Raw genomic sequence first — 14,661 nt, 5'->3', positions numbered from 1 at the left:
CACCTCCTGCCCATCATGGCAGAAGATGACGCAGGTAGCAAGGCTGCTGATGACCACTGTGCACTGGAGCTGCTCGAAGCCACCCAGCTGGGCTGCTGTGGGGCTCTGGAAGATGCTGGGGGCTGGGAGATGACTGGGGGATGGAGCAGAGCAAGTGGAGGGAGGGAAGGAGATGTCTGGGGGTGCCCAGATCCTGCAAAGCAAAGTATGGGGGTGCTGGAGTCCTTGGCCCCTCTGTGCCCCACACCAGCCCCCAGCCCTGCATGCAGCCAGGTCAGGGCAAGACTCAAGGCAGCGCTTGGAAAGGGCCAGGGCAGACAAACCTACTGACTCACCTGGGGCTGTGCAGAGCTCCCCCAGCCCCAGCCCCACATTTGGCCCCACTCAGGACCCTGCAAGGGCAAGGGCACCCCTGGGGCTTGAGGCCACTCGGGGCTCAGCAGTCCTTGACCATCCCAGGACCCACCAGGGCACAGGCAGCACCTGGGAGCAGGATCCTGGCCAGGATGGAGACAGTGCCGCAGCGGCACTTCTGGATGAAAAGGCAAGATGAAGCACAGCCATGCACTGCTCTGGTGCACAGGAGGGTGTGAGGGCTTGGGCCAAAACTCATGCAGGGTGGGCTCCTAAAGGTGGGGACCGCAAGGAGAACAAGGTGTTTCCTCTGCTCTTGCCCTTTCCTGAATGCCATGTATTATCTCCCAAACTCTTTGTGGAGCAGAAGGGCCAGGGCCAGGAACATGGGGCTGAGCAGTAGCACTCCAACACCATGGCACCACCAAGTTTACATTGCTGCCCTGCAGCTCCCACCTGCGTGGTCCACCCTTCTGCTCCCACATTTGTAACCACCCCCATTTCCTCCCTCAGACAGAGCAGCTCTATTTTGGGCTGGAGCATGAGCCCAGACGCACGTCACAGGCACTTGCGGTGAGGACCTCAGACAAAGCCGCCACATCAGATGCGGCCTCGGCTGCATCAGGGACCCATGGCTTGGGTGTGAGCCTCTGCTTTGCACTGGTACAGCTCTGACGCTTCGTGCAAGGTAGTCAGGGTCAGCCACCCAGTTGCCCCAGAAGCTCCATTAACCCTGGTCAGCACCCATCCTCTGCCCAAAAGCTCCTGGCCCAAGCATCTCCACGTGATGCTGATGGATGAGCATCCATTGGGTTGCTCCAGCTGTCAATCCCAGTCCCCTCTGTGCAGAGCTCTTCATGCTGTGGTGCAAGACAACTCTCAACAGCCTCCTCAAGGCAAGCATACCCTGATGTCTGGAGACAGGAGGATGCTCCCAGCAGCCAAAATCCTTCCTGCAAAGGACCCTCTGGGATTTGGGCTAGCAATATCCTTGCAATATTTGGAATTGCTCTTGGACAACCTGTTCCCTCATGGTGAGCTGTCCCGAGCCCCTTCCCTCCACAACATCGGCTTCTGCACAGCGGCGTGAGTGCAAGCAGCTCAGGGGTAGCCACGGGGAAGGGAGATATTTTTTGTTTTGCATTTTTTTATATCTTGGAAATTTTTTTTGTATTTCTGCAAGCGTGTTGTGGTGGCTGTGGGCAGCAGAGACGCATTTGCCTGTTTGTGCAGCAAAAAGATTCACTTTCTATGCATGGTGGGGAAGAAAGATCACCTTAAGTAGATTCAAAATTCCCATCAGATCAAAAGGGCAACAAATTCATTCTCTAACAAACCCAGATGGCCCTTTATGGGTACAGTTGATCTACCAGAACTGAAATAAAAATTCAGTTGTAATTAAAACGCAGAGGTGAAAAACATCCTACGCTTCGACATGGGGTTTTCTTCATTAAAAACAGATTTTATTGAAGATTTTCAATGGCACCATGCACAGGCAAGGTTTGTTTGTGATCACAGAAATAGGGAAATGAAATTCCTGGGCCAAAGTGAAAGTTTAGCAACGGAGAGAGGGAAAGGTACAGGCTGGGATTAGTGTTTCCCCGCCTTGTGAGAGGGTAGAAATGAATCCCAAGGACAGGAGACTAAACCAGCCTGCTGAGGATGAAATCCCAGTGCTCTGCAGTTTTCAGCTGGTCCGAGACAAACCGTATTGGTCCCCACAATCCCTCCGGAGCTGCCATGACCACAAGCGCTTAGCACACACCAAGCAATAACAGCAGTTGTGTTGCCCAGGGTGGGCAGCTCCTGCAAACACCTCACAGAGCTGGTGTTTCCCCCCAGTCCAGAGTCACATCGTCTGGGTAGAGTCCCAAAGGGAGAGGGTTCAGTTGCAGAAAAGAAGAGGGCTCAGTTTTGGTACCTGCATATGGGATGGGACGTCGATGCTCCCTCTAGGATCAATCAACGATGGGCAATGCTGTCTATAAAGACTTGTTAAAAGGGATACGTAAAATAAACAGCATTCCCGAAGCTGCAGAGCTGGGTCACAGGGCGGTCAAAGGTGGTGCCACGATGCAATCAGCCCCAGTGTTGCTGAGGTTTCTAATTTTGCTGTATGTCTTCAAGATTTGATGTCCTCCCTCTAGCCCGGGCCTGTTATCACAGGGTTGTGTGAGCATCTCTGTTCTGGATTTTAATGTCCCACCGCTTCTAGCCGATATGCCAGTAGGGAGAAGGTCAACCATATCCTGCAAAAAATATGCTTTAAAAAAAGAAAAGTGGGGTTTCTAAGGCCATCTCAGAATTCCATTCACATATGCAAAACGTTGGTGGGGAAACCTCTCACTGGAGCAGAAGATGTGGGGTTTGCTCGTGGATGGAGGCAGGGACAAGGAGGAAGAAAGTGGAGCAGGGAGTGGGTACGGATGAAATGCTCCTCCAGCGGAGACGTGCAGGGATGTTGCTGGGTGCACAAGCCTGGCAGAGGACCACAGACAAACCAGGGCCTTCCACCGACGAGCCCATCTCCCCTGTGCTCCTGCTACCAGCTTGCCATGCCTTAGCGACGCTGGTTCCTCCGTGGTGCAATGGCTGCATAGGTCGGTCCCGTATCTTGTGGTGGGCAAGCCGGCTGTAAATACAACAGAGAAATTATTGCTCTGCCAACCCCTCCTGAAAGCACAGAAGAGGGCAAGGAATCAGGGCTGAGCAGGAACCCTCAAGGGCATCACTGGCTGCATGAACCCCAACCCCGCCCCCAGAAGGTTTGCTCAGACCCTTCCCAAAACAACCATGCCCAGTAGCCTGGCCCAGTGATGATCATCTCTCCATGATGGGGGGCCTCCACGAAAGAGTGGGTGCTGCCTGGGCGGGGGAAGGATTTCCAAGACCTGCGCTGTGGGGCAGGAGTCCATCCAATGTCCCAGCCAGGGCCCCTGCAGAGATCAGGGTTGGGAGCTTCTCTTAGCTGGTTCCGCTAAAATCCAAGACTCACCTTGGAATTTCGTGCAACAGTGATGGAGGCATCTGGGAAGAGGAGAGAAACGTCCTCACCTTTCTTATACTGTGGAGCCCAGTATCTGGATGTGACCTTAAGAGCGCCCAATATGGGGGAATAATCCCCTCCTCAACCTCCTGGCACTGCCCTTCCCGGTGCAGCCCCAGATATGCTTGGCCTTCCTTGCCAAAAGGGCACACAGAAGGCTGCTTGCTGCTGTCCAACCCCACTGGACCAACCTCCCACCAGGCTCATGCCTCCAGCCAGCTGCTTTCCTCTCTCCCATGGGGCCTCCCCCATGGGTTCAGGCTCCTTACATTGAACTTCATCCTCTGGACTGTCAGCCTGCTTGCTCTGGCCCCTGTAAGGGAAAAAGAAGCAGTGATACGACCCCATCCAACCCCACAGGGACATCTCCCCATGCCTTGGCCACTGCCACCCAGGCCCCAGCAAATCTCCTGCTTGGACATCAGGGCTAAGAGGTGGAGAAGATCCCGAAAAACAAGGTGGAGAGCTCCGGGAAGCATGGAGGATTATCAGAAAGCAACTAGGAACCATCTTTCAGGCTTGTCCTTGGAAGGACTTTGTTAAGATTCAGGAGCACAAGCAATGGGACTTGAAGACCAGAATTGCTAAAGGAAAAGCATTTTCCCACCTTCCATGTCTGGAAGGGAAAGGGACAGGAGGAAGGAAGTGTTTGGCATTGCCAGGGGCCTCCCTCATTGAGGGGCTGTGTGCATCCCTTGGCTCCTGGCTCTCCCCATCCCCTGGCATGTGTCAGCCCCCTTGCTTGATGCTGGCTCCTACCTCTTTGTCCAAAAGCCTGGAACACCTGAAAAAGAGGACAGGAGTGAATCTGCAACAGCAAACGCTTTTCCTCACTGCCCCTGTGCAAAGCATTTCAGCTGCTCTCACAGCAGCTTTGCCCGCCTCCCCTGTGGCAGGATGCTGTTCAGTCCCCAGCGCCTGGAGATCTGGGGGTGAAGGCCCAAGCCCAGCTGTGCCAAAGACCCTCGGCCTCCCCATGCCAACCCTTCATCCACCATCCCCCAAGCAGGGACAGTCCCTTCCAACAGACCTTTCCTAATTAGCAGGTATCCCAGTGCAGCCAGAAGCAGGATACAAGGAATTGAAACACCCAGGATGAGAAGGATATTTTGGCCTGGAGAGAAAGCTGGAGCTGCAAGTGGTGCATGACACTAAATGCACATTTATTCCCACAGCTTCACTTCATTTTCTCCTACACCCGTTTGAAGAGTTTAAAGCTCAGGAAAGGGCAGGACTGGTCCCAGCTCCTGCCTTGTGAGTCCCAAAGGGTTCCCCATGCTCATGGGGACCTCTGCAGTGTTTGTTGTTTTTTTTTTTGGGGGGGGGGGAGAGGAGAACAAGGCTCCAGGTGAAACAGGCCCCTAGCACAGCCTCACCCCACAAATGAGGCGCTGTGGGAGGGAGGTGTTGTCTGGACCCCCAGACTGGGCAAAGCTCCAGCTCACAGATCATGGTCCCTTTTACCTGCCGCAGTTGTCTCCTTGCTGGGCCCTGCAGCAGTGTGGGAGCCTTCAGGCTTGTCACCTGAGCATATGATATGGGGTTAATGAGAGATGGGACGGGAGCTGCCCACCGTGGGGTCAGAATAGGTATCCATATGCCACAGGTGGGGTAGGGTGGGGCAGGGATGGTGCAGACACTTTCCAGGAGGATGAGGTCTTTATTCCCCTTACCCTGGACATGCAGGCGTTGCATGGGGCTGAGCTGGGATCGGGTCACCCGGTTCATGCTGTCTCGGATTTCATATGCACAAGAGTAGTTGCCGGAGCTGGCCGTGGACACACTCTCGTAGTGGTTGTAGATGCTCTTTTTTTCACCCTTCATGGCACTCACCTCCTGCCCATCGTGGCAGAAGATGACACGGGTAATGGATCTGCTAGAGTCCACCATGCACTGGAGCTGCATGCTTTCACCCAGCTGGGCTGCTGTGGGGCTCAAGAATAAGGTGGGGGCTGGGAGATCACCTGGGGATGGAGCAGAACAAGTGTAGGGAGGGATGGAGACATCTGTCCATGCAAGAGAGGATGGATGCCGGGGTGGCGGTGTCTATGCCCTGTCCCTGCTTGAGGCTGCTGCTGCAAGACAGCAGGGATGCCAGGGAAGAGTATTTTCTTCCACTTGGAGATTTCATCCCTCTTCCCCACTGCTCTGAAGGGTATGTAGAGAATGTTGATGGGCAGAGGAGTTTGGAGATGGGGTTTGAGTACCCAGCACAAACAATGCTGGGTCTCAGAGACAGGGTCAGAGCCTGGTGCAGGACTGGGTTGCAAAGGAGACCATTTGTCCAGCCTACGTGTTGGTTGACTTGGTGCAAAGATACCTAAACAGAGAGGGGCCCCGCAAAGCACAGGTTTGGTGGGGAAGCCCTAAGCCCTCCAGGGAGGGGAGAGTGAGCTGGGCAGAATGGGGACAGACAGACAGACTGACTGACCTGGAGTTTCACAGAGGTTCTGGCTGACAGCTTGCCAAGCTGGGGAAAGCAAAGAGGAAGGAGTTTAGTGCCGAGTTAGACCTTTCTCAGTGTGTCCAAGAATGCCAAACAATGTCTCTCTTCCCTGCTGGTAGATACGCTCCCACTGACAGTTCCCCTGGCATAGGCAGGGCAGCTCTGACCATCCCGTGCCCCTTCCCTGCGATGGGGAGAGGATCTGGCATGGGCCAGCCTTGGAGCTGGAGAGCTTCAGGGCTGAAGGTCCTGGTATTAATGCTTTCTTTGCCATGCACAGAGGGAAGGTTTCTATCACAGGCGTGTCCCTGATCACTTATAGCTTAGCCAACCCCTCTCAGCTGTTCACCCACTGCAGTGCTCCCCACCCCTCTGCAGGGTAAACTTCTGCAATTTTGATCTTGTGCACCAAGCACAGGCATCCCAGCACCCTTTCCATGTGCCACGGCCCCCCTAGAGCCCCTTCCATACCCAGGGTGTGGATTTGCTCTGAAATCTGTCATCCAGCTGGAGAAAAACAGGGAAGCCAGCCCCTGTTTGAGCATGCTGATCTTCCTGGAGAAACTGCAAGGGCTGGCCCTTACACCAGATGGTCGAGGCTGCTCTCGGTGGTTTTTTCCCCACCCTCCCGCAGACCAGCCAGGCGCGGAGACTCACCTTGGAGCAGGAGGCCCAGAGACAGGGCCATGGGGCCGGGGAGCGGCGCCCCAATGCTGCAGCACCGCCAGGGCTGCATTGATGCTCTGCGACCAAGGAGCAGTTCCAGTTCCTCCCCAACCTGCCGCGTCCCCTCCTCCTCTCTGATGCTTCTCACCACTCCCCGTTTCCTCTCTAGCATGCCCCAGTCACGGCATTTCTATTTAAGGCTGGAGTCTGAGACCAGATGGACATCACTGGAGACAGACCAGGACAGGCGCTAGAGGTGGGGGTGGAGGAGAGGATGTTCACTGAACCCACCACATCAAATGCAGCCTTAATTTTCATCAGGGACCTGGCCAGGCCTGGTGGCTCAGGCAGCTCTGTGTCATGTCTGTGTGTGGCTCCACAGCAGCTCAGACACGTGCACAATATTGCACTTTTCCCCAAATGTGGGAAGCAGACTTCCAGCTGGGAGCTGTTTGCAAAGACGACATCTCGTTCGCATGTAGGTGAGGTTGGTAGTGCTGCTCTCACCAATAGCTTCTGCAACACCTGTCAGGTTAATGAGTGACGAACCCCAGGAGCTTTCAGTTTCCCTGGGGCAGGGTTCAGCAGGGTGTGGGCCAATTTCCCCCGTGCCCTTCGCACACCTTCTGTTCTCCCTGGGCACTCGGTGTGGAGCCAGGACCCAGTCAGATGACTCTTCGCGTGGGCTCCCCACTAACCCCAGGGATGTGCTGAGCGCTCCAGGTAGGCCCTTCCCCACCCAACCCCTGGGCATCTCAGAGGTTACCCACGCACAGCAGCCCCCACATTTTGGGCTACTCTACCCCCCTCCATCTCCAGTCTTGGATACTCTCCTTATCCAATATCCCTTTCCCAGTATGGTATAGGCAGAGGGGACATGAGAAGGGAAGGACTGTGAGGTAGGCAGTGACTCAGTGTTTCCTTCAAATACACTAGTTCCTGCTGTGCTTCACGCTGGCTCTCACACCTGACCGTTCCTTGCTCACTTCAGGAGCTTTCTTGGCCCATCCTTGCACAGTCTGTCCATTTTCTTTTCTTTACCTATTTTTCCACACCCACAACTTGACTCCCTTCGCTCCATGTCTGTCCTGGACCCAGCACAGTCCTCATGACCTCCTCCCAAGTCAAGGTCTTAATTGCACAGTGATAGAGATGTGGAGCAAGGAGTTTTCTCTCTGAGCTTTTACAACACCGGTAGAGGAACGAAGACCTTCATTAGCTTCTTGCTGTGAGCAAGGCTGTCACAGGGATCTTTTTGCCATCCCTGGGCTTAGTAATGGAGGGGCGCAGAGAGCAGGGTGCATGTGTTTCTCCTGCCATGGAGGCTCTCCAGTCCAAGCATATGTTCCCACGTTCCCTTCTTGCTGTATGGGACAGACCCTGACCCATATTGGGAGTCTCTATGGGTCAGTAATTGCCACCATGCAGGCTCATGCATGCACTGCTGTAGTGCACACAGTCAGTGTGGAGGTGAGGGGTAAAAAGGAAGGGTACTTTTAAACCTATAGATTCCTTGTGGTTTGCGTTTCCCCATGGTTTTAGTGCACTGAGTGTCTCTATTTGGAAGCGGAAAATGGTTTATATTTAAGGACAAAAAGAAATGGGCGTTGAAACCCCACCTGAATCAACTTCGTAAAACTTCAAAGAATTCTTTTTTTTCCTTGGCAAAGGGTTTCTGGTCATTCCAGCCTGGCCAGGCCCTGAAGAGACTCCGCTCCCTGCCAGGCAGATCCCTGTCCTGCCACCTCCTTCCCTCCTTCTCTTGGACATGGCCCTGCCCAGAGGGACGAAGGCAACCATCTATTTGCACTGGTGCTGGGTGGGGGCAGGCAATCGCAGCGAACGCTGACACAGATCAGAGTCCAGGTCCTTGAAGGCAAAGAAGCAAGGCTGAGTTTTTCAACTCGCAACCCAAAACACCTCCAGTCTCTTATCATTCTCCTCCAACAGATGAGGTTAGTGTCCTGGGAGGGATCCACTTTTCTTTCCAGGTACCTCTTTTCCTATCTGATTTTAGCAAACAATAAAACATCAGTGGCTCAATCCTTTGGGTCTGGACTGGGCCAGCATCCCTAATACTTTCCTCTACTGTAAGACTGCACACAGCAAGGACAAGAGACCAAAGCCATGGTAGTAATTTCGGCATGCTTTCTCAATGCTCGGAGCTAATTGGGGGAGGGGGGTCTCTCTGCCTTCCTGCCCCTTCAAGGGCTGTGATAAACCCCTGGCAGAAACCTCCAGCTCAGCCCCACACTGAGTCTTGCAGCCAACAAGTGCTTTCCAGCTGCAGCTTCCCTAATGTATCTGGGAGGGTGTTTACTGAGGATCCAGAGAGGCAGAATGGTGCAGGTGATGGGATCTCACCCCTCTTTGCAAGATGATATCATCCTATTTCGGCTCTGTGCCTCAACCCTGCTGCATCTTCCAGATGTGAGACCGTTGCATGTCCTCAGAGCATCTCCCATCCCTGCTTTCTCTCTGCAGGTCTCTGGCCAGAGCCCCTATGATGATGCATCGATGGCTTTGCATGGTCCTCTTCTCGGCACTATGTCCTAGCTCCGGTAAGGCCCTTCATCTGAGCATCACCTAAATACCCTGCGTAATATGGGGTACATGATCTTCCAGGGATGCCAGGTTGTTTCTGTTCACGCAATCTGGGATCCTGTCTCACTCCTGTTAGTCCCATTTTTTTTTCCCAGGTGGAGTCTCCCTCTCCAGTTCCCAGCAGCCAGTCATGGGGGTGTTTGGCCAGGACATCATCTTGCCTTGCCAGTTCTCACCCCCTGTCCGTCTACGTGACATGGAGCTGCTCTGGAGGAAATATGAATCTGAATATATAGTTATACACAGCTACACAGACAGAGGAAACCAGGAGCTGCCAGGGAGAGGCTACAAGGGCCGAACAGAGCTGTTCCCCCAGGAGTTCATCAAGGGAAACCTCTCTCTGAAGCTGAAGAGTCTGAGGGTGAAGGAAGCTGGAAATTATCAGTGCTTAGTGAAAAGTGCAGAAGGAAACCACGAGGCCCTCACCGAGCTCCGGATAGAAGGTGAGATGCAGTTGTGGGCACTCCAGGGTCTTTTTGAGCAGTGGGCATTGCCTGCACAAGCCCAGGAAGGCAGGCTACAGGCAGGGGATACAAGCCTTCATAGAAACGCATGACATGCATGACTTGGAGTTATCACTGACTGAAAAAAGGTTGCAAGACTCAACACATGATTAGGTGAAAAGGAGATAAGTGGTCTGGGATGCTGGAGGCAACTCTGGCCAGGAGGGAAACCTTCACCATCAATCCTGCTCCATTGCTAAGAGATTAGTCCAGTAACAGCCAAAAAAGGAGGGAGACTACAAGGTGGGGTGGGGGTGTCCTCACTCCAGGCACCGCATTGTCTGCACCCAATCTCCTCTTCCTGCAGCTACTGCACCCGTGCGCATTTCTGTGGAGGGGCCCAAGGGATCGGGGCTGGGGCTGTCCTGCAAATCCACCGGATGGTTCCCCGAGCCCACGGTCCGCTGGGTCACGCAGGACGGGCAGGCCTTGGCAATGGAGCCGGTCACCACCATCACGCAGGACCAGCAGCAGCTCTACACCGTGGAGAGCCACATCACTGTGCCCGGAGGAAAGGACACTCATGAGATATGGTGCATTGTGCAAAACAGCCTGACAGGCGCCAAGGAGCACTCGGCCATTGAGCTTGCAGGTGAGTCCCAACTGGCAGAAACACAGCCGAGGGCAAGGCAGCAATAAACCCCAGCTCCCTCAGAGAGCGGAGTGCGGAGACCCCTAAAAGTGACTTCTTGGGGGATCTTCACTGGTTAACGTGATTGCCACAGTGCACTGATATCAACAAGCTTCCTCGCTCTCACTGGACATGTCCAAATCCTCCTGCTGTGGGGTCTAACTTGGAGGAAACCTTGCAGAAAGACAACTTTTCTGAAAGGTTGCAAAAAGATGATATCCCCTCCCCAACTCTCCTTTGAAAAAGCAGAGAGCTGAGGCCTGCAGGATGCCACAGGCCAGCTGGACGGGCTGGGCAATTTGGGTAGCTCAGGCTGCTGGTTGCTGGGAGCAGGAGAGATTTGGGCAGGGTGTCGCTGCAAGCTGAATGATTGCCACAACTTCTCTCGGCGATACCAGGAGACGTCTTCCCTCGTGCGTCTCCGTGGCTGCCCGCCTTCTGGGTGCTGCTGCTGTTGGTCCTCCTGGCCCTTGCAGCTGGTGCATTTTTTGCCCACCGAGGTAAGGGGAAGGGTCTCGGGCTGCGCTTTGTCCCTGAGGGAGTGCTGGCTGCATGATCGTGTGGAGCCGTGGGGACAGGTCCGCGCCAGGCTGGAGGTTGTGTGGCTGTTGGCCGTGGGAAATGTTTCCCCACACGTGGTGTGGGGCGTGACGGCCCCAGGCTGTCCCATGGTGGAGGGAGCGGGGACAGCACGTGTCAGCAAGGCAGCGCCCGCTGTGGGGGACACTGGGTGTCTGCTTGGTGCAATCTGCCACACCAGGGGTGAGGGGAGCCTGTCCCAGTTTGGCCAGCCCTGAAACATCTCCTGAGCTTGGCCCCGTGCCCTGTCCATCCCACAGGACACACCGGGTGCCCACCAAGGGCCCAGCTTGGGGGTGTCCGGTCAGGGGGGTGGCAGCATCCTGCCTGCTGGATGCAGGAATGAGTCCTGGCAGCATAAGCTGCTACTCCAGGCTTTGTCCCATCTGACGGGACCTCTCTTGCTCCTCTTGCAGCCAAGGGGAAGGCAGCCACCAGGAAAGCTGAGCAGAAGGTGGCTCTCCAGGAAAAGGGTAGGTTTCCTGTGCCTCCCACCATGCCTCGTGCCCCCTCATGCTCCACGTGAGGCCAGCAGTGCCAGTGCCTTGCAGGGAGCTGGGCTGGGTGTGCCCAGGCCCCTCGCTGCTGAACGGGTGCCCGTGCTGGGGGACGGCATGACCAGGGTGGGTGCCGTGAGCCCCTCTGCACCATGGGCAGGGTCTGGCCACGGGGACCACCCTGGGGATGTGGTCCATCACCTAGAGCTGCATTGGGCTCTGCAGACCCTGGGGAGTACCCCAAGGCACTGGGGGCAGCTCTGGCCCCAGGTGGGGCAGGCTGTGGGGTGCCTGCACAGCCCGTGCATGGCAAGCACGTGGCATCTGTCCCAGGGGTTCTGCTCTACAGCCAACACCTCCTTCTTCCTCTTGCAGAACAGCTGCTGGTGACCGTGGAAGCAGGTACTGGGAGTGGCCCTGGGTGCTGGTGGGTCTGCTCCTCTGCGGGGAGAGACGCACCCCCCCACACCTATGTCAGCTCTCCGGGACCGGGACGAGGCAATGCCCAGTCCAGGTCCCCAGAGCAGCACCTTGGTGCCCCATGCGCTGCCCCACCTGGGGAGCAGCCCTGGCTCATGGTCATGCCCCTGATACCTCCTTCTCTTCCTTTCCAGAGAATAACGATCTCTGCAGGTGGAAAGGTGAGATCTGCAGAGAAGGAGAAGGGGAGCTGCCACAAAAGCATGGGGTGGGATGCTGCTGAACCCCCATCAATGCTGAGCACTTCCTGCAGCCTCCCCTGGGCTGGGGCTGCCCGGGGATCAGCCCCCAGAGAGGAGCCTCATGCCCAACACCCCACACAGCCCCAGGCCCTTTTCCAGGTTGTCCACTCTGGCCCCGCCATCTGCCCCACAGCGCAGCACCCATAGCACTCCCCAAGGCAGACAGCAAGGAGGGGACTGAGGCTTCTTTCCCAGAGCCCACACACGAGACGAGTAGTCCTCGCTCAGGATGGCCTCCCAGGATTGCCAGAGCAGGGCTCAGCTGCTTGGGACCAGGGCCAGAGGGCCCGCGGCAGCTCAGGGCTGGGCACAGTGTCCCCATGGTGAAAAGCCATCCTGGACCAATGTCAGGGAGAAATCTGGGGGCGCTCCCGGCTGTGGGGCGCACAGTGCATGGGGGAGGGGGCTCTGGTGGCTCCAAGTGCCCTCCAAGCTGTTGCCACAGCTCAAGACTGGCGGGGACCAGGGGCAGCCAGGCAGGGATGTGCCCGGCGAGGTCAGAGGCATCGGGTGGCAGCCCTGGGGTGCCGGAGGGCTGCAGGCAGCACAGGCAAGGGGCCTCCTGCCAGCGTGCCTCGGGGAGGGGTGGCAGTGCCCGCAGGGCTCCCGGAGGGGTTGCAGCTGCTAAAGACCCTCTTTTCATTTCAGAAAGAGCCATGGAAGAGCTGGGTAAGAGCCGATGCTTTGTGGCTTTCTCCGCGGGTCCCCTGCACCCACTGGTGCCCCTCCAGTCCCAGCGCTGTCTCCCACCTCCTGCCCGACCCCTTGGCAAGGGCTGGGGGTTGGCTTTGCCCAGGAGGTGCCCGGCTACCCGCAGACCCAGGGAGGGGCTTAGCCCTGGCAATGGGGGGCATTTCCCATCATCCCCTGCCCCCCCAAAGCCATCCCAGAGCTTCCTCGGCTCGGGGCCCCCCAAACCCCCACACTCACAGTCCCTCTTCTAACCATACTCACCCCCTCTGCTTTGCAGGTTTCCAACAGGCACGGAGCTGCCAGGGTGAGTGCTGGGGCTGGTGGGAGCTGCGGGGGCTGCAGCCCCCCGGGAGAGCGGTGGGTGGAAGATTCCCGTGATGCCAAGGCGGGATCACTCCAGCAGCTTGGGTCCATCTCCCTGTGCTCGGAGCTGTGCAGGCTGCTTCGCCGGGAGCAGCGTGGCACGGCCGGGTGGGTGGCACGAGGCCGTCGGGTCTCTGCCCGCTCGCCATTGCCTGGGGCACGTGGGCAGGATGAGGCCAGGGCCTGCCCTTCCCACTGGGGCTGGCGGACACCTGCATGCCCCACGGATGACGGGGCTGTCCTGCTCTCTCCACAGTGACCGTCACCCTGGACACAAGCCACCAGCACCCAGAGCTCATTGTCTCGGAGCACGGCCAATGTGTCCAGTGCCGGCCGTCCTCGCTGGGGCCAGCCCCCTGCATTGCCGTGGGGCACCCGGGCTTTGCATCCCAGCGGGCTTACTGGGAGGTGGAGGTGGGCGATGGGGACGACTGGGAGGTGGGGGTGCTGAACGAGAGCACCAGGGACCAGGTGAGACGAGGGGAGGTGAAGGAACGCCCCAAGGAGGGCTGCTGGGCCCTGCAGAGAGTGGGGGGCCAGTACCACCCCCCCCAGACCAACGCACTGCTCCGGACCCAGGAGAAGGCAGACATCATTGGGGTGTATCTGGATGCAGGAGCAGGGAAACTCACGTTTTATGATGTTGGCCAGAAGGCCCCGATTGTGGACATCCCTGTGCCTGACTTGGGGACGCTCTACCCCTTCCTCAGCCCCCGCCCTGCCGTGGGGGGAGCCAGCGGGGACCCCCTCCGCATCTTCCCCATCCCCCTGCCCCCCCTCCCCCACTGACGGGGATTTCCCACAGCAATTAGTGCATGAGGGAGGAAACAAAGATGCCCAGAGCAAGGACACTACAGAGCATCGTGGCCGTGCCACCCAGGAATGCTGGGAAAACTGCTTGGGATGGTCTTCAGCAAGTCCAACCCCCGTCACCTCCTGCGCCAGCGACTGGGAGCTGCAGGAGCCCTGAGGGCCTCACCCAGGCCCATCCCAAAGCCCGGAGGAGATTTGGGGTCCCCCCAACGGCGACAAAGCTGGGACCGCCGCAGAAACCACCGAGGACAAAAGCTCCTTGCACCCCACCAGGTGCCCAGAGCCAGAGAGCAAAGCCCAGGCAGGGCCTCAGCAGCACTGCTCCCAGGGTCCAGCCAGGCTGGCCATCCTGCAGGGCCAGGGGAGGCCACGAGGCTTGGGGACAACGGACATCCCTCCTCCTATGGGGAGATAAATGCCATGAGGGGGGCAGCGGGGGGACAGGGCTGCTGGCGAGGGCGTGTGCAGTGCCCAGGGCCAAATCTGGGGTGTCCCGCACCCATTTGCCAGGCTTCGAGTAGGAGTGTTTGAAAGCTGCTGTCCACTTGCAATTCTCAAATACAGCGATCCTTTCTGCACCTTCCTACGCCTGTTGTGTCTCACTGAACCTCTCCCACTGCTTCTGCCAGGAGTTCTCCTGCACGACTGCCCAGGTCTCTGTGCACGAGGCGGCACGTCCCTGCGCCCACAGCAGCCCCGTGCACCGTGTTCAGAGCCCTTTCCACCTGCTTGGTTTAGCAGGTG

General features: G+C 57.2%; 1 protein-coding gene and 1 long non-coding RNA gene across 3 annotated transcripts; one reads left to right on the top strand and one right to left on the bottom strand.

Moving 5' to 3' along the window:
- Window positions 1-1,828: 1,828 nt before the first annotated feature.
- LOC135324113 (uncharacterized) lies at window positions 1,829-3,715 on the bottom strand. The gene is made up of 3 exons (XR_010385469.1): window positions 3,670-3,715; window positions 3,350-3,381; window positions 1,829-2,986 (listed from the first exon to the last, which is right to left on the bottom strand). It is a non-coding gene; the product is annotated as an uncharacterized LOC135324113 (long non-coding RNA).
- A 3,402-nt stretch (window positions 3,716-7,117) lies between these two features.
- Window positions 7,118-14,495, top strand: LOC112995788 (butyrophilin-like protein 9). Of its 2 annotated transcripts, XM_064499598.1 has the most exons (12): window positions 7,130-7,235; window positions 8,183-8,467; window positions 8,997-9,073; window positions 9,212-9,559; window positions 9,927-10,211; window positions 10,649-10,750; window positions 11,246-11,302; window positions 11,702-11,728; window positions 11,941-11,967; window positions 12,697-12,717; window positions 13,019-13,045; window positions 13,361-14,495. In XM_064499598.1, exons 2-12 carry the CDS (start codon window positions 8,463-8,465, stop codon window positions 13,891-13,893), a joined length of 1,509 nt encoding a protein of 502 aa, XP_064355668.1. In that variant the 5' UTR covers window positions 7,130-7,235; window positions 8,183-8,462; the 3' UTR covers window positions 13,894-14,495. The 2 variants fall into 2 exon arrangements, with proteins under 2 accessions (XP_064355669.1, XP_064355668.1); XM_064499599.1 differs by lacking the exon at window positions 8,183-8,467 and having other exon boundaries at window positions 7,118-7,235.
- Window positions 14,496-14,661: the final 166 nt, after the last annotated feature.

Source organism: Dromaius novaehollandiae, chromosome 31 (genome assembly GCF_036370855.1).
Source record: "Dromaius novaehollandiae isolate bDroNov1 chromosome 31, bDroNov1.hap1, whole genome shotgun sequence".
Lineage (NCBI taxonomy): Eukaryota > Metazoa > Chordata > Aves > Casuariiformes > Dromaiidae > Dromaius > Dromaius novaehollandiae.
This window is presented reverse-complemented; position numbering and strand designations above follow the sequence as displayed.

Coding starts and splice junctions, on each gene's coding strand:
- LOC112995788 (XM_064499598.1), top strand. Junction 9,074..9,211: donor GGCACTATGTCCTAGCTCCG/GTAAGGCCCTTC, acceptor TTTTTTTCCCAG/GTGGAGTCTCCCTCTCCAGT. Junction 9,560..9,926: donor CACCGAGCTCCGGATAGAAG/GTGAGATGCAGT, acceptor CTCTTCCTGCAG/CTACTGCACCCGTGCGCATT.